General features: G+C 48.5%; 2 protein-coding genes across 4 annotated transcripts in view; both read left to right on the top strand.

Annotated features, from left to right (window-relative positions):
• Nucleotides 1–13: 13 nt before the first annotated feature.
• Nucleotides 14–21,306, top strand: LOC117738594 (protein N-terminal glutamine amidohydrolase-like). 3 transcript variants are annotated; one of them, XM_034544520.1, is made up of 6 exons: nucleotides 14–371; nucleotides 1,591–1,690; nucleotides 1,822–1,872; nucleotides 7,571–7,719; nucleotides 19,032–19,156; nucleotides 19,248–20,299. In XM_034544520.1, the coding sequence occupies exons 1-6, from the start codon at nucleotides 334–336 to the stop codon at nucleotides 19,394–19,396; spliced, it is 612 nt and encodes a 203-aa protein (XP_034400411.1). In that variant the 5' UTR covers nucleotides 14–333; the 3' UTR covers nucleotides 19,397–20,299. The 3 variants fall into 3 exon arrangements, with proteins under 3 accessions (XP_034400411.1, XP_034400413.1, XP_034400410.1); XM_034544522.1 differs by lacking the exons at nucleotides 19,032–19,156; nucleotides 19,248–20,299 and adding an exon at nucleotides 20,859–21,306 and having other exon boundaries at nucleotides 1,596–1,690; nucleotides 7,657–7,719; XM_034544519.1 differs by lacking the exons at nucleotides 19,032–19,156; nucleotides 19,248–20,299 and adding an exon at nucleotides 20,859–21,306 and having other exon boundaries at nucleotides 7,657–7,719.
• Nucleotides 20,627–24,618, top strand: part of dnai2b (dynein, axonemal, intermediate chain 2b) — a 28,745-nt gene continuing 24,753 nt past the window's right edge. Inside the window, exon 1 of the mRNA XM_034544518.1 lies at nucleotides 20,627–20,646. The gene's annotated coding sequence lies outside the window, so the exon portion shown is untranslated. The remainder of the gene's footprint in view (nucleotides 20,647–24,618) is intronic.

The following is a 24,618-nucleotide window of genomic DNA, read 5'->3' as shown; positions in this document are numbered from 1 at the left end:
CCGGGTCGTCTGCCGAAATCTTACCGTGATGGTCTTCTCCAAAGCCGGAGTGAGCCTTGGAGACTGAGACCGGGTTCCACAGAGCTGCAGGTTCCACAGAGCTGCAGGTTCCACAGCGCTGAAGGTTCCACAGAGCTGAAGGTTCCACAGAGCTGCAGGTTCCACAGCGCTGCAGGTTCCACTGAGCTGCAGGTTCCACAGCGCTGCAGGTTCCACAGAGCTGCAGGTTCCACAGAGCTGCAGGTTCCACAGCCCTGAAGCCCAGCAAAGGAACATACGTTTAAACTTGACCGAAAAGTGACGTCACAACCGTTTTCAGTGCGACACCTTAACATGGAACCTGAGAACTGTGTTTATACGAGCTGTTACTGGTGAGTTGTACTATAACATATAAGGTATTACTGCAACATTATGTAGTACTATAACGTCTTATTTATTACTGCAACATTATGTAGTACTATAACGTCTTATTTATTACTGCAACATACCTTATGAAGTACTATAACAGTTCAACACATGTTCTACTAACTGGTTCTAGAAATGACCAGGTCAACACATGTTCTACTAACTGGTTCTAGAAATGACCAGGTCAACACATGTTCTACTAACTGGTTCTAGAAATGACCAGGTCAACACATGTTCTACTAACTGGTTCTAGAAATGACCAGGTCAACACATGTTCTACTAACTACATGTTCTACTAACTGGTTCTAGAAATGACCAGGTCAACACATGTTCTACTAACTGGTTCTAGAAATGACCAGTTCAACACATGTTCTACTAACTACATGTTCTACTAACTGGTTCTAGAAATGACCAGGTCAACACATGTTCTACTAACTGGTTCTAGAAATGACCAGTTCAACACATGTTCTACTAACTGGTTCTAGAAATGACCAGGTCAACACATGTTCTACTAACTACATGTCCTACTAACTGGTTCTAGAAATGACCAGTTCAACACATGTTCTACTAACTGGTTCTAGAAATGACCAGTTCAACACATGTTCTACTAACTACATGTTCTACTAACTGGTTCTAGAAATGACCAGGTCAACACATGTTCTACTAACTGGTTCTAGAAATGACCAGTTCAACACATGTTCTACTAACTACATGTTCTACTAACTGGTTCTAGAAATGACCAGGTCAACACATGTTCTACTAACTGGTTCTAGAAATGACCAGGTCAACACATGTTCTACTAACTACATGTTCTACTAACTGGTTCTAGAAATGACCAGGTCAACACATGTTCTACTAACTGGTTCTAGAAATGACCAGTTCAACACATGTTCTACTAACTGGTTCTAGAAATGACCAGGTCAACACATGTTCTACTAACTACATGTCCTACTAACTGGTTCTAGAAATGACCAGTTCAACACATGTTCTACTAACTGGTTCTAGAAATGACCAGTTCAACACATGTTCTACTAACTGGTTCTAGAAATGACCAGGTCAACACATGTTCTACTAACTGGTTCTAGAAATGACCAGGTCAACACATGTTCTACTAACTGGTTCTAGAAATGACCAGGTCAACACATGTTCTACCAACTTGTTTTGTTTTCTGTTCTTGTTCGGCAGTGAAGAAAATGTTTGGAAGCTCTGTGAGTTTGTCAGAACGGAGAAAACTCCCCCGCTGGATGAATTGTTTGCGGTTTTCATCTCAAATGAGAACCGAATGGTGAGACCACACAGGAGAACATGTCAGCACGTCTACTGTTCTAAAGCATTAGTCAGTTTCTCTGAATCATGTAGGCATTTTTCCTGAAGAACACCTGTCTGGTTCTAAAGCTGATGTTTGTTCTCCACCAGGTTCCTCTGTGGAAGCAGAAGTCTGGACGGGGAGATCATCCAGTCATCTGGGTGATCCATAATAACTGCAATGTCACATTTAATTCATAATACACAAAAGTGTCCCTAACTCCCGCCCTGCTGTGCTCTGTTGGGTAGTACGGGCTGGTACTCCTGTGCTGTGGTTGGCTAGTTCTACTGACAACTACTTTGTGATAGACTAATCCTGAGGAGACATTGAAATGTTGAGCCTACCGGACCCTCCACCATCATTGACTGTCTTCATCCTCCCTTCATTGACTGTCTTCATCCTCCCTTCATTGACTGTCTTCATACTCCCTTCATTGACTGTCTTCATGCTCCATTCATTGACTGTCTTCATCCTCCCTTCATTGACTGTCTTCATACTCCCTTCATTGACTGTCTTCATGCTCCATTCATTGACTGTCTTCATCCTCTCTTCATTAACTGTCTTCATCCTCTCTTCATTAACTGTCTTCATCCTCCCTTCATTAACTGTCTTCATGCTCCATTCATTGACTGTCTTCATGCTCCATTCATTGACTGTCTTCATCCTCCCTTCATTAACTGTCTTCATGCTCCATTCATTGACTGTCTTCATCCTCCCTTCATTGACTGTCTTCATCCTCTCTTCATTAACTGTCTTCATCCTCTCTTCATTAACTGTCTTTATGCTCCATTCATTGACTGTCTTCATCCTCCCTTCATTAACTGTCTTCATGCTCCATTCATTGACTGTCTTCATCCTCCCTTCATTGACTGTCTTCATCCTCCCTTCATTAACTGTCTTCATCCTCCCTTCATTAACTGTCTTCATCCTCCCTTCATTAACTGTCTTCATCCTCCCTTCATTGACTGTCTTCATCCTCCCTTCATTGACTGTCTTCATACTCCATTCATTGACTGTCTTCATCCTCCCTTCATTGACTGTCTTCATCCTCCATTCATTGACTGTCTTCATCCTCCATTCATTGACTGTCTTCATCCTCCCTTCATTGACTGTCTTCATCCTCCCTTCATTGACTGTCTTCATCCTCCCTTCATTAACTGTCTTCATCCTCCCTTCATTGACTGTCTTCATGCTCCATTCATTGACTGTCTTCATCCTCCATTCATTAACTGTCTTCATCCTCCCTTCATTAACTGTCTTCATCCTCCCTTCATTGACTGTCTTCATCCTCCCTTCATTGACTGTCTTCATCCTCCCTTCATTGACTGTCTTCATCCTCCCTTCATTGACTGTCTTCATCCTCCATTCATTGACTGTCTTCATCCTCCCTTCATTGACTGTCTTCATACTCCCTTCATTAACTGTCTTCATGCTCCCTTCATTGACTGTCTTCATCCTCTCTTCATTAACTGTCTTCATCCTCCCTTCATTAACTGTCTTCATCCTCCCTTCATTGACTGTCTTCATCCTCCCTTCATTGACTGTCTTCATACTCCCTTCATTAACTGTCTTCATCCTCCCTTCATTAACTGTCTTCATGCTCCATTCATTGACTGTCTTCATCCTCCCTTCATTAACTGTCTTCATACTCCCTTCATTAACTGTCTTCATCCTCCCTTCATTGACTGTCTTCATCCTCCCTTCATTGACTGTCTTCATACTCCCTTCATTAACTGTCTTCATGCTCCCTTCATTGACTGTCTTCATCCTCTCTTCATTAACTGTCTTCATCCTCCCTTCATTAACTGTCTTCATCCTCCCTTCATTGACTGTCTTCATCCTCCCTTCATTGACTGTCTTCATACTCCCTTCATTAACTGTCTTCATCCTCCCTTCATTAACTGTCTTCATCCTCTCTTCATTAACTGTCTTCATCCTCTCTTCATTAACTGTCTTCATGCTCCATTCATTAACTGTCTTCATGCTCCATTCATTGACTGTCTTCATCCTCCCTTCATTGACTGTCTTCATCCTCCCTTCATTGACTGTCTTCATACTCCCTTCATTAACTGTCTTCATGCTCCATTCATTGACTGTCTTCATCCTCCCTTCATTGACTGTCTTCATCCTCCCTTCATTGACTGTCTTCATCCTCTCTTCATTAACTGTCTTCATACTCCCTTCATTGACTGTCTTCATCCTCTCTTCATTAACTGTCTTCATACTCCCTTCATTGACTGTCTTCATCCTCCCTTCATTAACTGTCTTCATCCTCCCTTCATTGACTGTCTTCATCCTCCCTTCATTGACTGTCTTCATACTCCCTTCATTAACTGTCTTCATCCTCCCTTCATTAACTGTCTTCATGCTCCATTCATTGACTGTCTTCATCCTCCCTTCATTAACTGTCTTCATACTCCCTTCATTAACTGTCTTCATCCTCCCTTCATTGACTGTCTTCATCCTCCCTTCATTGACTGTCTTCATACTCCCTTCATTAACTGTCTTCATGCTCCCTTCATTGACTGTCTTCATCCTCTCTTCATTAACTGTCTTCATCCTCCCTTCATTAACTGTCTTCATCCTCCCTTCATTGACTGTCTTCATCCTCCCTTCATTGACTGTCTTCATACTCCCTTCATTAACTGTCTTCATCCTCTCTTCATTAACTGTCTTCATCCTCTCTTCATTAACTGTCTTCATCCTCTCTTCATTAACTGTCTTCATGCTCCATTCATTAACTGTCTTCATGCTCCATTCATTGACTGTCTTCATCCTCCCTTCATTGACTGTCTTCATCCTCCCTTCATTGACTGTCTTCATACTCCCTTCATTAACTGTCTTCATGCTCCATTCATTGACTGTCTTCATCCTCCCTTCATTGACTGTCTTCATCCTCCCTTCATTGACTGTCTTCATACTCCCTTCATTGACTGTCTTCATCCTCCCTTCATTGACTGTCTTCATCCTCCCTTCATTGACTGTCTTCATACTCCCTTCATTGACTGTCTTCATCCTCTCTTCATTAACTGTCTTCATACTCCCTTCATTGACTGTCTTCATCCTCCCTTCATTGACTATCTTCATACTCCCTTCATTGACTGTCTTCATCCTCTCTTCATTAACTGTCTTCATACTCCCTTCATTGACTGTCTTCATACTCCCTTCATTTACTGTCTTCATCCTCCCTTCATTAACTGTCTTCATGCTCCATTCATTGACTGTCTTCATCCTCCCTTCATTGACTGTCTTCATCCTCCCTTCATTGACTGTCTTCATCCTCCCTTCATTAACTGTCTTCATCCTCCCTTCATTGACTGTCTTCATCCTCTCTTCATTAACTGTCTTCATACTCCCTTCATTGACTGTCTTCATCCTCCCTTCATTGACTGTCTTCATGCTCCCTTCATTGACTGTCTTCATCCTCCCTTCATTGACTGTCTTCATCCTCCCTTCATTGACTGTCTTCATCCTCCCTTCATTGACTGTCTTCATCCTCCCTTCATTGACTGTCTTCATCCTCCATTCATTGACTGTCTTCATCCTCCCTTCATTGACTGTCTTCATACTCCCTTCATTAACTGTCTTCATGCTCCCTTCATTGACTGTCTTCATCCTCTCTTCATTAACTGTCTTCATCCTCCCTTCATTAACTGTCTTCATGCTCCATTCATTAACTGTCTTCATCCTCCCTTCATTGACTGTCTTCATCCTCCCTTCATTGACTGTCTTCATACTCCCTTCATTAACTGTCTTCATGCTCCCTTCATTGACTGTCTTCATCCTCCCTTCATTGACTGTCTTCATACTCCCTTCATTGACTGTCTTCATCCTCTCTTCATTAACTGTCTTCATACTCCCTTCATTGACTGTCTTCATCCTCCCTTCATTGACTATCTTCATACTCCCTTCATTGACTGTCTTCATACTCCCTTCATTGACTGTCTTCATCCTCTCTTCATTAACTGTCTTCATCCTCCCTTCATTAACTGTCTTCATGCTCCATTCATTGACTGTCTTCATCCTCCCTTCATTGACTGTCTTCATCCTCCCTTCATTGACTGTCTTCATCCTCCCTTCATTAACTGTCTTCATCCTCCCTTCATTGACTGTCTTCATCCTCTCTTCATTAACTGTCTTCATACTCCCTTCATTGACTGTCTTCATCCTCCCTTCATTGACTGTCTTCATGCTCCCTTCATTGACTGTCTTCATACTCCCTTCATTGACTGTCTTCATCCTCCCTTCATTAACTGTCTTCATGCTCCCTTCATTGACTGTCTTCATCCTCCCTTCATTGACTGTCTTCATACTCCCTTCATTGACTGTCTTCATCCTCCCTTCATTAACTGTCTTCATACTCCCTTCATTGACTGTCTTCATACTCCCTTCATTGACTGTCTTCATCCTCCCTTCATTTACTGTCTTCATCCTCCCTTCATTAACTGTCTTCATTCTCCCTTCATTAACTGTCTTCATCCTCCCTTCATTGACTGTCTTCATCCTCTCTTCATTGACTGTCTTCATACTCCCTTCATTGACTGTCTTCATCCTCTCTTCATTAACTGTCTTCATCCTCCCTTCATTGACTGTCTTCATCCTCCCTTCATTGACTGTCTTCATTCTCCCTTCATTGACTGTCTTCATACTCCCTTCATTGACTGTCTTCATCCTCCCTTCATTGACTGTCTTCATCCTCTCTTCATTAACTGTCTTCATACTCCCTTCATTGACTGTCTTCATACTCCCTTCATTGACTGTCTTCATACTCCCTTCATTGACTGTCTTCATCCTCCCTTCATTGACTGTCTTCATCCTCCCTTCATTAACTGTCTTCATGCTCCATTCATTGACTGTCTTCATCCTCCCTTCATTGACTGTCTTCATACTCCCTTCATTAACTGTCTTCATCCTCCCTTCATTGACTGTCTTCATACTCCCTTCATTGACTGTCTTCATCCTCCCTTCATTGACTGTCTTCATACTCCCTTCATTGACTGTCTTCATCCTCCCTTCATTGACTGTCTTCATCCTCCCTTCATTGACTGTCTTCATCCTCCCTTCATTGACTGTCTTCATACTCCCTTCATTGACTGTCTTCATCCTCTCTTCATTGACTGTCTTCATCCTCCCTTCATTGACTGTCTTCATACTCCCTTCATTAACTGTCTTCATACTCCCTTCATTGACTGTCTTCATCCTCTCTTCATTGACTGTCTTCATACTCCCTTCATTGACTGTCTTCATCCTCCCTTCATTGACTATCTTCATCCTCCCTTCATTGACTGTCTTCATCCTCCCTTCATTGACTATCTTCATCCTCCCTTCATTGACTGTCTTCATCCTCCCTTCATTGACTGTCTTCATACTCCCTTCATTGACTGTCTTCATCCTCTCTTCATTGACTGTCTTCATACTCCCTTCATTGACTGTCTTCATCCTCCCTTCATTGACTATCTTCATCCTCCCTTCATTGACTGTCTTCATCCTCCCTTCATTGACTGTCTTCATCCTCCCTTCATTGACTGTCTTCATCCTCCCTTCATTGACTAGTTTAACTTCAGACAACAAACCTACTTGCTTATCTTTAGACAACACGCCGAGTAGTTTAAGTTCAGACAAACGTTATTGTTTGAGTTTAGACAACAAAAGAAGAAAAGATCTTGTTCAGGTTTAAATGAACCCTTTTTGGCTTAATGTCCTGAATGCAACTTTCTCAATTAAGCAAAATGACCATATTATCAAAGTAGTTTTTGCCAATCACAGTATAGTCAGGCAGGACTAGCTGGAACACGCTAATGATAAGGAATATACTATAAGGAACACTAAGGCAAACGGTGATGTCATGGTGTGTTTCAGGACTACCACGTGGTGTTGTTGCAGATCAGACTTAATTCTCCTTCTCTGGTTTATGATCTGGACACTGAGCTGTCGTTTCCCTGCAGCCTGAATCTGTACGCTGCCCAGGCCCTCCGCTCGGACCGCAACATCAAACCTGCGTACCACAGGTAAGCCACCTGAACTCCACAGGTAACACAACTGAACTCCACAGGTAACAAACCTGAACTCCACAGGTAACAAACCTGAACTCCACAGGTAACACACCTGAACTCCACAGGTAACATGAACTCCACAGGTAACACAACTGAACTCCACTGGTAACACACCTGAACTCCACTGGTAACACACCTGAACTCCACAGGTAACATGAACTCCACAGGTAACACACCTGAACTCCACAGGTAACATGAACTCCACAGGTAACACAACTGAACTCCACTGGTAACACACCTGAACTCCACTGGTAACACACCTGAACTCCACAGGTAACACACCTGAACTCCACAGGTAACACACCTGAACTCCACAGGTAACACACCTGAACTCCACTGGTAACACACCTGAACTCCACAGGTAACACACCTGAACTCCACAGGTAACACAACTGAACTCCACAGGTAACACAACTGAACTCCACAGGTAACACAACTGAACTCCACAGGTAACACACCTGAATTTAACGGTAACACACCTGAACTCCACAGGTAACACACCTGAACTCCACAGGGAACACACCTGAACTCCACAGGGAACACACCTGAACTCCACAGGTAACACACTTGAAAACCAGAGGTAACACACCTGAATTCCACAGGTAACACACATGAACTCTACTAGTAACACACCTGAACTCCACAGGTAACAAACTTGAAAACCAGAGGTAACACACCTGAATTGAAAAAAAGGTAACACACCTGAACTCCACAGGTAGCATACCTGAAATCCACAGGTAACACACTTGAACTCCACATGTGACACAACTGAACCCCACAGATAACACACCTGAACTCCACAGGTAACACACTTGAAAACCAGAGGTAACACACCTGAACTCCACAGGTAACACACCTGAAAACCAGAGGTAACACACCTGAATTCTACAGGTAACACACCTGAATTCCACAGGTAACACAACTGAACCCCACAGATAACACACCTGAACTCCACAGGTAACACAACTGAACCCCACAGATAACACACCTGAACTCCACAGGTAACACACTTGAAAACCAGAGGTAACACACCTGAATTCTACAGGTAACACACCTGAATTCCACAGGTAACACAACTGAACCCCACAGATAACACACCTGAACTCCACAGGTAACACAACTGAATTCCACAGGTAACACAACTGAACTCCACAGATAACACACACCCTAACCCGTGCCGAAACCCCGTCTGGTGGAGAAGGAACCACAGGTTGAACGTCACCTCTCTGGTGGAGAAGGAACCGCAGGTTGAACGTCACTTCTCTGGTAGAGAAGGAACCGCAGGTGGAACGTCACCTCTCTGATGGAAAACGTCACTTCTCTGGTGGAGAAGTAACCGCAGGTTGAACGTCACTTCTCTGGTGGAGAAGGAACCGCAGGTTGAACGTCACTTCTCTGGTAGAGAAGGAACCGCAGGTGGAACGTCACCTCTCTGATGAAAAACGTCACTTCTCTGGTGGAGAAGGAACCGCAGGTTGAACGTCACCTCTCTGGTGGAGAAGGAACTGCAGGTTGAACGTCACTTCTCTGGTGGAAAACGTCACTTCTCTGGTGGAAAACGTCACTTCTCTGGTGGAGAAGGAACCGCAGGTGGAACGTCACCTCTCTGGTGGAAAACGTCACTTCTCTGGTGGAGAAGGAACCGCAGGTTGAACGTTACCTCTCTGGTGGAGAAGGAACCGCAGGTGGAACGTCACCTCTCTGGTGGAAAACGTCACCTCTCTGGTAGAGAAGGAACCGCAGGTTGAACGTCACTTCTCTGGTGGAAAACGTCACCTCTCTGGTAGAGAAGGAACCACAGGTTGAACGTCACCTCTCTGGTGGAAAACGTCACCTCTCTGGTGGAGAAGGAACCGCAGGTTGAACGTCACCTCTCTGGTGGAAAACGTCACCTCTCTGGTAGAGAAGGAACCACAGGTTGAACGTTACCTCTCTGGTGGAGAAGGAACCGCAGGTGGAACGTCACCTCTCTGGTGGAAAACGTCACTTCTCTGGTGGAGAAGGAACCGCAGGTTGAACGTTACCTCTCTGGTGGAGAAGGAACCGCAGGTGGAACGTCACCTCTCTGGTGGAAAACGTCACCTCTCTGGTAGAGAAGGAACCGCAGGTTGAACGTCACTTCTCTGGTGGAAAACGTCACCTCTCTGGTAGAGAAGGAACCACAGGTGGAACGTCACCTCTCTGGTGGAAAACGTCACTTCTCTGGTGGAGAAGGAACCGCAGGTTGAACGTCACCTCTCTGGTGGAGAAGGAACCGCAGGTGGAACGTCACTTCTCTGGTGGAAAACGTCACTTCTCTGGTGGAGAAGGAACCGCAGGTTGAACTTCACCTCTCTGGTGGAGAAGGAACCGCAGGTGGAACGTCACCTCTCTGGTGGAAAACGTCACCTCTCTGGTAGAGAAGGAACCGCAGGTTGAACGTCACTTCTCTGGCGGAAAACGTCACCTCTCTGGTAGAGAAGGAACCACAGGTGGAACGTCACCTCTCTGGTGGAAAACGTCACCTCTCTGGTGGAGAAGGAACCGCAGGTTGAACGTCACCTCTCTGGTGGAGAAGGAACCGCAGGTGGAACGTCACCTCTCTGGTGGAAAACGTCACTTCTCTGGTGGAGAAGGAACCGCAGGTTGAACGTCACCTCTCTGGTGGAAAACGTCACTTCTCTGGCGGAGAAGGAACCGCAGGTTGAACGTCACCTCTCTGGTGGAGAAGGAACCGCAGGTGGAACGTCACCTCTCTGGTGGAGAAGGAACCGCAGGTGGAACGTCACCTCTCTGGTGGAGAAGGAACCGCAGGTGGAACGTCACCTCTCTGGTGGAAAACGTCACTTCTCTGGCGGAGAAGGAACCGCAGGTTGAACGTCACCTCTCTGGTGGAGAAGGAACCGCAGGTGGAACGTCACCTCTCTGGTGGAAAACGTCACTTCTCTGGCGGAGAAGGAACCGCAGGTTGAACGTCACCTCTCTGGTGGAGAAGGAACCGCAGGTGGAACGTCACCTCTCTGGTGGAAAACGTCACTTCTCTGGTGGAGAAGGAACCGCAGGTTGAACGTCACCTCTCTGGTGGAGAAGGAACCGCAGGTGGAACGTCACCTCTCTGGTGGAAAACGTCACTTCTCTGGTGGAGAAGGAACCGCAGGTTGAACGTCACCTCTCTGTTGGAGAAGGAACCGCAGGTGGAACGTCACCTCTCTGGTGGAAAACGTCACTTCTCTGGTGGAGAAGGAACCGCAGGTTGAACGTCACCTCTCTGGTGGAGAAGGAACCGCAGGTTGAACGTCACCTCTCTGGTGGAAAACGTCACTTCTCTGGTGGAGAAGGAACCGCAGGTTGAACGTCACCTCTCTGGTGGAGAAGGAACCGCAGGTGGAACGTCACTTCTCTGGTGGAAAACGTCACTTCTCTGGTGGAGAAGGAACCGCAGGTGGAACGTCACCTCTCTGGTGGAAAACGTCACTTCTCTGGTGGAGAAGGAACCGCAGGTTGAACGTCACCTCTCTGGTGGAAAACGTCACTTCTCTGGCGGAGAAGGAACCGCCAGGTTGAACTTCACAACTCTCTGGTGGAGAAGGAACCGCAGGTGGAACGTCACCTCTCTGTTTTTGTTGGAAAACGTCCACTTCTCTGGCGGAGAAGGAACCGCAGGTTTGAACGTCACCTCTCTGGTGGAGAAGGAATCCGCAGGTGGAACGTCACTTCTCTGGAACGTCACCCTCTGGTGGCGAAGGAGCCGCAGGTGGAACCTCTATGGTGGAAACGTCACATTCTCTGGTGAGAGAAGGAACCGCAGGTTGAACGTCCACCTCTCTGGTGGAAAACGTCACTCTGGGAGAAGGACCGCAGGTTGAACGTCACCTCTCTGGTGAACGTTCACCTTCTCTGGCGTAGAGGAACCCGCAGGTTGAACGTCACCTTCTCTGGTGGAAAACGTTCACTTCTCTGGTGAGAAGACCGCAGGTTGACCGTCACCTCTCTGGTGGAGAAGGAAACCGCAGGTTGAACGGTCACCTCTCTGGTGGGAAAACGTCACTTCTCTGGTGGAGAAGGAACCGCAAGGTTGAACTTCACCTCTCTGGTGGAGAAGGAACCGCAGGTGGACACGTTCACCTTCTCTGGTGGAAAACGTCACCTCTCTGGTGGAGAAGGGACCGCAGGTGGAACGTCACCTCTCTGGTGGAAAACGTCACTTCTCTGGTGGAGAAGGAACCGCAGGTTGAACGTCACCTCTCTGGTGGAGAAGGAACCGCAGGTTGAACGTCACCTCTCTGGTGGAAAACGTCACTTCTCTGGTGGAGAAGGAACCGCAGGTTGAACGTCACCTCTCTGGTGGAGACCAGGTGAACGCACTTCTCTGGTGGAACGTCACCTCTCTGGTGGAGAAGGGACCGCAGGTGGAACGTCACCTCTCTGGTGGAAAACGTCACTTCTCTGGCGGAGAAGGAACCGCAGGTTGAACGTCACCTCTCTGGTGGAGAAGGAACCGCAGGTGGAACGTCACCTCTCTGGTGGAAAACGTCACTTCTCTGGCGGAGAAGGAACCGCAGGTTGAACGTCACCTCTCTGGTGGAGAAGGAACCGCAGGTGGAACGTCACTTCTCTGGTGGAAAACGTCACCTCTCTGGTGGAGAAGGGACCGCAGGTGGAACGTCACCTCTCTGGTGGAAAACGTCACTTCTCTGGTGGAGAAGGAACCGCAGGTTGAACGTCACCTCTCTGGTGGAAAACGTCACTTCTCTGGCGGAGAAGGAACCGCAGGTTGAACGTCACCTCTCTGGTGGAAAACGTCACTTCTCTGGCGGAGAAGGAACCGCAGGTTGAACGTCACCTCTCTGGTGGAAAACGTCACTTCTCTGGTGGAGAAGGAACCGCAGGTTGAACGTCACCTCTCTGGTGGAGAAGGAACCGCAGGTGGAACGTCACTTCTCTGGTGGAAAACGTCACTTCTCTGGTGGAGAAGGAACCGCAGGTTGAACTTCACCTCTCTGGTGGAGAAGGAACCGCAGGTGGAACGTCACCTCTCTGGTGGAAAACGTCACCTCTCTGGTAGAGAAGGAACCGCAGGTTGAACGTCACTTCTCTGGCGGAAAACGTCACCTCTCTGGTAGAGAAGGAACCACAGGTGGAACGTCACCTCTCTGGTGGAAAACGTCACCTCTCTGGTGGAGAAGGAACCGTAGGTTGAACGTCACCTCTCTGGTGGAGAAGGAACCGCAGGTGGAACGTCACCTCTCTGGTGGAAAACGTCACTTCTCTGGTGGAGAAGGAACCGCAGGTTGAACGTCACCTCTCTGGTGGAAAACGTCACTTCTCTGGCGGAGAAGGAACCGCAGGTTGAACGTCACCTCTCTGGTGGAGAAGGAACCGCAGGTTGAACGTCACCTCTCTGGTGGAGAAGGAACCGCAGGTGGAACGTCACCTCTCTGGTGGAGAAGGGACCGCAGGTGGAACGTCACCTCTCTGGTGGAAAACGTCACTTCTCTGGCGGAGAAGGAACCGCAGGTTGAACGTCACCTCTCTGGTGGAGAAGGAACCGCAGGTGGAACGTCACCTCTCTGGTGGAAAACGTCACTTCTCTGGCGGAGAAGGAACCGCAGGTTGAACGTCACCTCTCTGGTGGAGAAGGAACCGCAGGTGGAACGTCACCTTCTCTGGTGGAAAACGTCACCTTCTCTGGTGGAGAAGGGACCGCAGGTGGAACGTCACCTCTCTGGTGGAAAACGTCACTTCTCTGGTGGAGAAGGAACCGCAGGTTGAACGTCACCTCTCTGGTGGAAAACGTCACTTCTCTGGTGGAGAAGGAACCGCAGGTGGAACGTCACCTCTCTGGTGGAAAACGTCACTTCTCTGGCGGAGAAGGAACCGCAGGTTGAACGTCACCTCTCTGGTGGAAAACGTCACTTCTCTGGTGGAGAAGGAACCGCAGGTTGAACGTCACCTCTCTGGTGGAGAAGGAACCGCAGGTGGAACGTCACTTCTCTGGTGGAAAACGTCACTTCTCTGGTGGAGAAGGAACCGCAGGTTGAACTTCACCTCTCTGGTGGAGAAGGAACCGCAGGTGGAACGTCACCTCTCTGGTGGAAAACGTCACCTCTCTGGTAGAGAAGGAACCGCAGGTTGAACGTCACTTCTCTGGCGGAAAACGTCACCTCTCTGGTAGAGAAGGAACCACAGGTGGAACGTCACCTCTCTGGTGGAAAACGTCACTTCTCTGGTGGAGAAGGAACCGCAGGTTGAACGTCACCTCTCTGGTGGAGAAGGAACCGCAGGTGGAACGTCACCTCTCTGGTGGAAAACGTCACTTCTCTGGTGGAGAAGGAACCGCAGGTTGAACGTCACCTCTCTGGTGGAAAACGTCACTTCTCTGGCGGAGAAGGAACCGCAGGTTGAACGTCACCTCTCTGGTGGAGAAGGAACCGCAGGTGGAACGTCACCTCTCTGGTGGAGAAGGAACCGCAGGTGGAACGTCACCTCTCTGGTGGAGAAGGAACCGCAGGTGGAACGTCACCTCTCTGGTGGAAAACGTCACTTCTCTGGCGGAGAAGGAACCGCAGGTTGAACGTCACCTCTCTGGTGGAGAAGGAACCGCAGGTGGAACGTCACCTCTCTGGTGGAAAACGTCACTTCTCTGGCGGAGAAGGAACCGCAGGTTGAACGTCACCTCTCTGGTGGAGAAGGAACCGCAGGTGGAACGTCACCTCTCTGGTGGAAAACGTCACCTCTCTGGTGGAGAAGGAACCGCAGGTTGAACGTCACCTCTCTGGTGGAGAAGGAACCGCAGGTGGAACGTCACCTCTCTGGTGGAAAACGTCACTTCTCTGGTGGAGAAGGAACCGCAGGTTGAACGTCACCTCTCTGTTGGAGAAGGAACCGCAGGTGGAACGTCACCTCTCTGGTGGAAAACGTCACTTCTCTGGTGGAGAAGGAACCGCAGGTTGAACGTCACCTCTCTGGTGGAGAAGGAACCGCAGGTTGAACGTCACCTCTCTGGTGGAAAACGTCACTTCTCTGGTGGAGAAGGAACCGCAGGTTGAACGTCACCTCTCTGGTGGAGAAGGAACCGCAGGTGGAACGTCACTTCTCTGGTGGAAAACGTCACCTCTCTGGTGGAGAAGGAACCGCAGGTGGAACGTCACCTCTCTGGTGGAAAACGTCACTTCTCTGGTGGAGAAGGAACCGCAGGTTGAACGTCACCTCTCTGGTGGAAAACGTCACTTCTCTGGCGGAGAAGGAACCGCAGGTTGAACGTCACCTCTCTGGTGGAGAAGGAACCGCAGGTGGAACGTCACCTCTCTGGTGGAAAACGTCACTTCTCTGGCGGAGAAGGAACCGCAGGTTGAACGTCACCTCTCTGGTGGAGAAGGAACCGCAGGTGGAACGTCACCTCTCTGGTGGAGAAGGAACCGCAGGTTGAACGTCACCTCTCTGGTGGAGAAGGAACCGCAGGTTGAACGTCACCTCTCTGTTGGAGAAGGAACCGCAGGTGGAACGTCACCTCTCTGGTGGAAAACGTCACTTCTCTGGTGGAGAAGGAACCGCAGGTTGAACGTCACCTCTCTGGTGGAGAAGGAACCGCAGGTTGAACGTCACCTCTCTGGTGGAAAACGTCACTTCTCTGGTGGAGAAGGAACCGCAGGTTGAACGTCACCTCTCTGGTGGAGAAGGAACCGCAGGTGGAACGTCACTTCTCTGGTGGAAAACGTCACCTCTCTGGTGGAGAAGGGACCGCAGGTGGAACGTCACCTCTCTGGTGGAAAACGTCACTTCTCTGGTGGAGAAGGAACCGCAGGTTGAACGTCACCTCTCTGGTGGAGAAGGAACCGCAGGTTGAACGTCACCTCTCTGGTGGAAAACGTCACTTCTCTGGTGGAGAAGGAACCGCAGGTTGAACGTCACCTCTCTGGTGGAGAAGGAACCGCAGGTGGAACGTCACTTCTCTGGTGGAAAACGTCACCTCTCTGGTGGAGAAGGGACCGCAGGTGGAACGTCACCTCTCTGGTGGAAAACGTCACTTCTCTGGTGGAGAAGGAACCGCAGGTTGAACGTCACCTCTCTGGTGGAGAAGGAACCGCAGGTGGAACGTCACCTCTCTGGTGGAAAACGTCACTTCTCTGGCGGAGAAGGAACCGCAGGTTGAACGTCACCTCTCTGGTGGAGAAGGAACCGCAGGTGGAACGTCACTTCTCTGGTGGAAAACGTCACCTCTCTGGTGGAGAAGGGACCGCAGGTGGAACGTCACCTCTCTGGTGGAAAACGTCACTTCTCTGGTGGAGAAGGAACCGCAGGTTGAACGTCACCTCTCTGGTGGAAAACGTCACTTCTCTGGCGGAGAAGGAACCGCAGGTTGAACGTCACCTCTCTGGTGGAAAACGTCACTTCTCTGGCGGAGAAGGAACCGCAGGTTGAACGTCACCTCTCTGGTGGAAAACGTCACTTCTCTGGTGGAGAAGGAACCGCAGGTTGAACGTCACCTCTCTGGTGGAGAAGGTACCGCAGGTGGAACGTCACTTCTCTGGTGGAAAACGTCACTTCTCTGGTGGAGAAGGAACCGCAGGTTGAACTTCACCTCTCTGGTGGAGAAGGAACCGCAGGTGGAACGTCACCTCTCTGGTGGAAAACGTCACCTCTCTGGTAGAGAAGGAACCGCAGGTTGAACGTCACTTCTCTGGCGGAAAACGTCACCTCTCTGGTAGAGAAGGAACCACAGGTGGAACGTCACCTCTCTGGTGGAAAACGTCACCTCTCTGGTGGAGAAGGAACCGCAGGTTGAACGTCACCTCTCTGGTGGAGAAGGAACCGCAGGTGGAACGTCACCTCTCTGGTGGAAAACGTCACCTCTCTGGTGGAGAAGGAACCGCAGGTTGAACGTCACCTCTCTGGTGGAAAACGTCACTTCTCTGGCGGAGAAGGAACCGCAGGTTGAACGTCACCTCTCTGGTGGAGAAGGAACCGCAGGTGGAACGTCACCTCTCTGGTGGAGAAGGAACCGCAGGTGGAACGTCACCTCTCTGGTGGAGAAGGAACCGCAGGTGGAACGTCACCTCTCTGGTGGAAAACGTCACTTCTCTGGCGGAGAAGGAACCGCAGGTTGAACGTCACCTCTCTGGTGGAGAAGGAACCGCAGGTGGAACGTCACCTCTCTGGTGGAAAACGTCACTTCTCTGGCGGAGAAGGAACCGCAGGTTGAACGTCACCTCTCTGGTGGAGAAGGAACCGCAGGTGGAACGTCACCTCTCTGGTGGAAAACGTCACTTCTCTGGTGGAGAAGGAACCGCAGGTTGAACGTCACCTCTCTGGTGGAGAAGGAACCGCAGGTGGAACGTCACCTCTCTGGTGGAAAACGTCACTTCTCTGGTGGAGAAGGAACCGCAGGTTGAACGTCACCTCTCTGTTGGAGAAGGAACCGCAGGTGGAACGTCACCTCTCTGGTGGAAAACGTCACTTCTCTGGTGGAGAAGGAACCGCAGGTTGAACGTCACCTCTCTGGTGGAGAAGGAACCGCAGGTTGAACGTCACCTCTCTGGTGGAAAACGTCACTTCTCTGGTGGAGAAGGAACCGCAGGTTGAACGTCACCTCTCTGGTGGAGAAGGAACCGCAGGTGGAACGTCACTTCTCTGGTGGAAAACGTCACCTCTCTGGTGGAGAAGGAACCGCAGGTGGAACGTCACCTCTCTGGTGGAAAACGTCACTTCTCTGGTGGAGAAGGAACCGCAGGTTGAACGTCACCTCTCTGGTGGAAAACGTCACTTCTCTGGCGGAGAAGGAACCGCAGGTTGAACGTCACCTCTCTGGTGGAGAAGGAACCGCAGGTGGAACGTCACCTCTCTGGTGGAAAACGTCACTTCTCTGGCGGAGAAGGAACCGCAGGTTGAACGTCACCTCTCTGGTGGAGAAGGAACCGCAGGTGGAACGTCACCTCTCTGGTGGAGAAGGAACCGCAGGTTGAACGTCACCTCTCTGGTGGAGAAGGAACCGCAGGTTGAACGTCACCTCTCTGTTGGAGAAGGAACCGCAGGTGGAACGTCACCTCTCTGGTGGAAAACGTCACTTCTCTGGTGGAGAAGGAACCGCAGGTTGAACGTCACCTCTCTGGTGGAGAAGGAACCGCAGGTTGAACGTCACCTCTCTGGTGGAAAACGTCACTTCTCTGGTGGAGAAGGAACCGCAGGTTGAACGTCACCTCTCTGGTGGAGAAGGAACCGCAGGTGGAACGTCACTTCTCTGGTGGAAAACGTCACCTCTCTGGTGGAGAAGGGACCGCAGGTGGAACGTCACCTCTCTGGTGGAAAACGTCACTTCTCTGGTGGAGAAGGAACCGCAGGTTGAACGTCACCTCTCTGGTGGAGAAGGAACCGCAGGTTGAACGTCACCTCTCTGGTGGAAAACGTCACTTCTCTGGTGGAGAAGGAACCGCAGGTTGAACGTCACCTCTCTGGTGGAGAAGGAACCGCAGGTGGAACGTCACTTCTCTGGTGGAAAACGTCACCTCTCTGGTGGAGAAGGGACCGCAGGTGGAACGTCACCTCTCTGGTGGAAAACGTCACTTCTCTGGCGGAGAAGGAACCGCAGGTTGAACGTCACCTCTCTGGTGGAGAAGGAACCGCAGGTGGAACGTCACCTCTCTGGTGGAAAACGTCACTTCTCTGGCGGAGAAGGAACCGCAGGTTGAACGTCACCTCTCTGGTGGAGAAGGAACCGCAGGTGGAACGTCACTTCTCTGGTGGAAAACGTCACCTCTCTGGTGGAGAAGGGACCGCAGGTGGAACGTCACCTCTCTGGTGGAAAACGTCACTTCTCTGGTGGAGAAGGAACCGCAGGTTGAACGTCACCTCTCTGGTGGAAAACGTCACTTCTCTGGCGGAGAAGGAACCGCAGGTTGAACGTCACCTCTCTGGTGGAAAACGTCACTTCTCTGGCGGAGAAGGAACCGCAGGTTGAACGTCACCTCTCTGGTGGAGAAGGAACCGCAGGTGGAACGTCACCTCTCTGGTGGAAAACGTCACTTCTCTGGCGGAGAAGGAACCGCAGGTTGAACGTCACCTCTCTGGTGGAGAAGGAACCGCAGGTGGAACGTCACCTCTCTGGTGGAGAAGGAACCGCAGGTTGAACGTCACCTCTCTGGTGGAGAAGGAACCGCAGGTGGAACGTCACCTCTCTGGTGGAGAAGGAACCGCAGCTAACCCTCACCCTGAGGTGCAGCGGTATAAACTAGATTTAATTGGACTCCGCTCAGACGTCACAGCAGAGTCTACCTTTGTCTCTTTTCCAACAGGAAATTGCGTGTTGTCCCTGCTGACAGCTTCCTGTTGAACTTTGCGTCGGATCGATCGCACATGAAGAACTCTGATGGGTCTTGGAGGATGCCCCCCCCACCCTATCTTCCCATACGAACCACAGGTCACATGACACATCACCTTAGCACGTGTGTAATAATGTTAACTGTGTGGTGACATCACAATGACATCACTGTGATGCATTTCCTCCTCAGAGTGTCAGATGAACCTAGAAGACTTCATAAGTATGAATCCTGCTGTCGGATGGGGGCGGGTCTTCAGTCTGGAACACTTCCTACAGCAACACATGGGGGACTCTTCATCATCTTCATCAGCAGCAGCTTCATCATCATCATCATCGTAGATGCTGTGGAGGAGCAGCCGCTTCTTGCTGGCTGACTATATTACTATTATTTAATTTTTTCATCTACTGTATTTCTCAGATGTCTTGACTTTAATTATAGTTGTTATTGTATTTTTCTTCTCGTTGTTATTATTATACACTAAATATAAATATTATGATTATATACGCTGATGTCAGGCCACGTGGTTGGATCCTGCTGCTGTCAAACATAAATCAGGGTCAAAGGTTAAACACATTTAAACACTTCATGGTTTTATTAGTCATTCTCTCTTTTCTATTAAATGTGTTATTATGCAGTTCCTGGTGTTTTTTTAAAGTTCAGCAGGGCCATTGCAGGTGGCATCGCGAAAGAGGCCAGACCAATGAGTCCAGGCCTTTGAGGCAGGGGCAAGGAGTCAGGACCTAGGACCAGCTTCAGACACTGCCAGGTCCAATGGACCCTATGAGGCAAGAAGGGAACAACCCTTTTGGGATATGGTCTGGGTGAGGTTCCCTTTTGGTATAGGGTCTGGGTTAGGGGGTTAGGTACCCTTTTGGTATAGGGTCTGGGTTAGGGGGTTAGGTACCCTTTAGGGATAGGGTCTGGGTTGGTGGTCAGGGATCCTTAAGGGATAGGGACTAAGTTTGGGGGTTGGGCTCATTTAGGGAAAGGGTCAGGGTTTGCGTTAGCTGTTATTATTAGTAATTATTCTTTATGTTTTCATCACTATTCTCATATCGAATCATTTCCAGCATATTTGTTGACTGTTATAACTGTACTATGTTCTATTGATGAGGGATCCGGAGGTTTCTTTTTTCTCCTTTAAAGGGTTTTTGGGCAGTTTCCCTTTCTGATCGAGGGACTGAAGATTTAGATTTGTATTCTTACACCCTTCTCTGCACCCACCCATAACTCTATAGAGACTGCATACATACATTATATATATATATATATATATACACATACACATACATTATATATATATATATACATACACAGACATATATACATATATACACATACACATATATACTGTATGTATACCCTAATGAGGATAAGCGGTATTGAAAATGGATGGATGGGATGTATATATGTGTATGTGTATATATATATATATATATATATACATACATACACAGACATATATACATATATATATATATATATATATATATACACATACACATATATACTGTATATGTATATATGTGTATGTGTGTGTATATATATATATATATATATATATATATATATATATATATATATATATGTATGTGTATATATATATTTATGCAGTTACCCACCCTTAACCTTAACTCTATAGAGACTGTGTCTGTCCCACGGCCACTTAAATGAATTAAATCAAAAGTAAGTCATGCAAAATAACCCTTATACAGGTTAACAACACGAGTGCAACAGCGCAACAAAACAGGATGATTAAATGTGGACTCCTAAATATTAGATCTTTGTCATCTTGTCAAGAAAGCTCACCAGCGCCTCTTCTTTCTGAGGACACTGAAGAAGAATCACCTGTCTTCAGCCATCCTGGTGAATTTCTACCGCTGCGTGATCGAGAGCATCCTCACCAACTGCGTCACAGTCTGGTACGGCAGCTGCTCTGTCACGGAGCGCAAGAGGCTGCAACGGGTGAAGATCGCCCAGCACATCACAGGTACTCCACTCCCAAGCATTGAGGAGGTCCAGAAGAAACGCCGCCTGCGTCGAGCCCGCAGCATCCTGAAGGACTCTTCTCACCCGGCTCACAGACTGTTCTCCCTCCGGCCCTCAGGCAGGCGCTTCAGGAGCTTGTGGTCAAGGACCAGCCGTCTGAGGAACAGCTTTTTCCCCAGAGCTGTTACCTTTCTGAACTCTACCCCCCTCTGACCCCCATTACATCACTCTACCTGCACTGTAGTCACTTTGGACTCTGAACTCTACCCCCCTCTGACCCCCATTACATCACTCTACCTGCACTGTAGTCACTTTGGACTCTGAACTCTACCCCCCTCTGACCCCCATTACATCACTCTACCTGCACTGTAGTCACTTTGGACTCTGAACTCTACCCCCCTCTGACCCCCATTACATCACTCTACCTGCACTGTAGTCACTTTGGACTCTGAACTCTACCCCCCTCTGACCCCCATTACATTACATCACTCTACCTGCACTGTAGTCACTTTGGACTCTGAACTCTACCCCCCTCTGACCCCCATTACACCACTCTATCTGCACTGTAGTCACTTTGATACTTTCATACAATCTGTTTGCACTCAAGTAAATATGCACTGGATGTTTGCACATAGTTTCCATTTATAGTAGTCTCCGTTTATATTCTGCACTATTTAATGTTATTTCATCTGTATTTTATTTTTTTAATCTGTATTTATTGTTATACATTACATTACATGTCATTTAGCTGACGCTTTTATCCAAAGCGACTTACAATAAGTGCATTAAACCATGAGTCCAAACTCAGAACAACAAGAATCAAGCAAGTACAATTTCTTCAATAACGTTAAACTACAGAGTACTATCAGTAAGAGACATTTAAGTGCTACTAAAGTGCTACTACGGCTCTACCTTCCCTATTCAAGGTATAGTCACTAAGATGTGTTTTTAGTCTGTAGAGACTTCCTGTCCTGATGTCAATGTGGAGCTCGTTCCACCAATGAGGAGCCAGCACAGCAAACAGTCTGACTTTGTTGAGTGTTTAGCTCGAAGTGAAGGAGCTACAAGCTGATTGGAAGAAGCCGAGTGAAGCGAACGAGCTTGGGTGTGAGGTTAGACCATGTCCTGGGTGTGAGGTTAGACCATGTCCTGGATGTGAGGTTAGACCATGTCCTGGGTGTGAGGTTAGACCATGTCCTGGGTGTGAGGTTAGACCATGTCCTGGGTGTGAGGTTAGACCATGTCCTGGATGTGAGGTTTGACCATGTCCTGGGTGTGAGGTTGGACCATGTCCTGGGTGTGAGGTTGGACCATGTCCTGGGTGTGAGGTTAGACCATGTCCTGGATGTGAGGTTTGACCATGTCCTGGTGTGTGAGGTTAGACCATGTCCTGGGTGTGAGGTTGGACCATGTCCTGGATGTGAGGTTTGACCATGTCCTGGGTGTGAGGTTTGACCATGTCCTGGGTGTGAGGTTGGACCATGTCCTGGGTGTGAGGTTGGACCATGTCCTGGGTGTGAGGTTTGACCATGTCCTGGGTGTGAGGTTGGACCATGTCCTGGGTGTGAGGTTGGACCATGTCCTGGGTGTGAGGTTGGACCATGTCCTGGGTGTGAGGTTAGACCATGTCCTGGATGTGAGGTTTGACCATGTCCTGGTGTGTGAGGTTAGACCATGTCCTGGGTGTGAGGTTGGACCATGTCCTGGGTGTGAGGTTAGACCATGTCCTGGGTGTGAGGTTGGACCATGTCCTGGGTGTGAGGTTGGACCATGTCCTGGGTGTGAGGTTAGACCATGTCCTGGGTGTAAGGTTAGACCATGTCCTGGATGTGAGGTTTGACCATGTCCTGGGTGTGAGGTTGGACCATGTCCTGGGTGTGAGGTTAGACCATGTCCTGGGTGTGAGGTTGGACCATGTCCTGGGTGTGAGGTTAGACCATGTCCTGGGTGTGAGGTTGGACCATGTCCTGGGTGTGAGGTTGGACCATGTCCTGGGTGTGAGGTTAGACCATGTCCTGGGTGTGAGGTTGGACCATGTCCTGGGTGTGAGGTTAGACCACGTCCTGGGTGTGAGGTTAGACCATGTCCTGGGTGTGAGGTTAGACCACGTCCTGGGTGTGAGGTTAGACCACGTCCTGGGTGTGAGGTTAGACCATGTCCTGGGTGTGAGGTTGGACCATGTCCTGGGTGTGAGGTTAGACCATGTCCTGGATGTGAGGTTAGACCATGTCCTGGGTGTGAGGTTGGACCATGTCCTGGGTGTGAGGTTAGACCACGTCCTGGGTGTGAGGTTAGACCATGTCCTGGATGTAGACCGGACCCAAGCTGCTCTGCACTGGCTCCCTGTAAAATCAAGAATCACATTTAAAATTCTTCTCCTCACCTACAAAGCCTTGATTGGTGATGCACCATCATATCTTAAGGAGCTTGTAGTACCATATTGCCCCACTAGAGAGCTGCTCACTAAATGTGGGGCTACTTGTGGTTCCTAGAGTCCTAAAAAGTAGGATGGGAGCCAGAGCCTTCAGTTATCAAGCTCCTCTTTTATGGAACCAGCTTCCACTTTCAGTCCTGGACGCAGACACAGTCACCTCATTCAAGAATAGACTTAAGACTTTCCTCTTTAATAGAGCTTATAGTTAGGGCTGAATCAGGTTTGCCCTGGTCCAGCCCCTTGATATGCTGCTATAGGCTTATAGGCTGCTGGGGGATTTTTAGGATACACTGAGCACCTATCTCCTCTTCTCTCTCTCCTTATGGATGAATTTACATCTCTCCATTGCACCTTATTAACTCTGCTTCCTCCCCGGAGTCGTTGTGACTTCACGTCTCATAGGGTCCATTGGACCTGGAGGTGTCTGATGCTGGTGAACTGGCCTCCCATTGGCCCTGCTGATGCCCCGCCCCCCTCCTCTCTACCTACTTCTGTTTCATGGATTGGAGTTCCATTCATACATTGTCATATTCATGTAATGTGTTTATGTAACTCTGTAAATCTGTTCATCTGGTCACATGACATCTATTCATCTGTCCATCCGGGGAGAGGGATCCTCCTCTGTTGCTCTCCTGAAGGTTTCTTCCCTTTTTTCCCTGTCAAAGGTTATTTTTGGGGAGTTTTTCCTGATCTGATGTGAGGTCAAAGGTCAGGGATGTCGTATGTGTACAGATTGTAAAGCCCTCTGAGGCAAATTTGTGATATTGGGCTATACAAAATAAACTGAATTGAAATTGAATTGAAAATATTCAGAATTTATATCTGAATTTTCCTTAAAACTGATACTCCTACTATTGTAGGAGATTTTAATATTCATGTGGATATTGATAATGATTGCCTTAGTGCTGCATTTATCTCATTGTTGGACTCGATTGACTTCTGTCAGAGAGTACAGAAACCCACTCACTGCTTTGGCCACACCCTCCACCTTGTTCTTACATATGGCATTGACATTGAGCATTTGGAGGTCTTCCCACAGAACCCTCTTCTGTCAGACCATTACCTCAGAACTTTTGAGTTCATACTCCCGGAGTGTACACCGTTAGTCAAAAGTTTCTACACCAGATGTCTAACTGA

Source organism: Cyclopterus lumpus, chromosome 11, assembly GCF_009769545.1.
Source record: "Cyclopterus lumpus isolate fCycLum1 chromosome 11, fCycLum1.pri, whole genome shotgun sequence".
NCBI classification, from domain to species: Eukaryota; Metazoa; Chordata; class Actinopteri; order Perciformes; family Cyclopteridae; genus Cyclopterus; species Cyclopterus lumpus.
The sequence above is the reverse complement of the archived record's forward strand: the minus strand, read 5'-3'. Positions and strand labels throughout refer to the sequence as shown.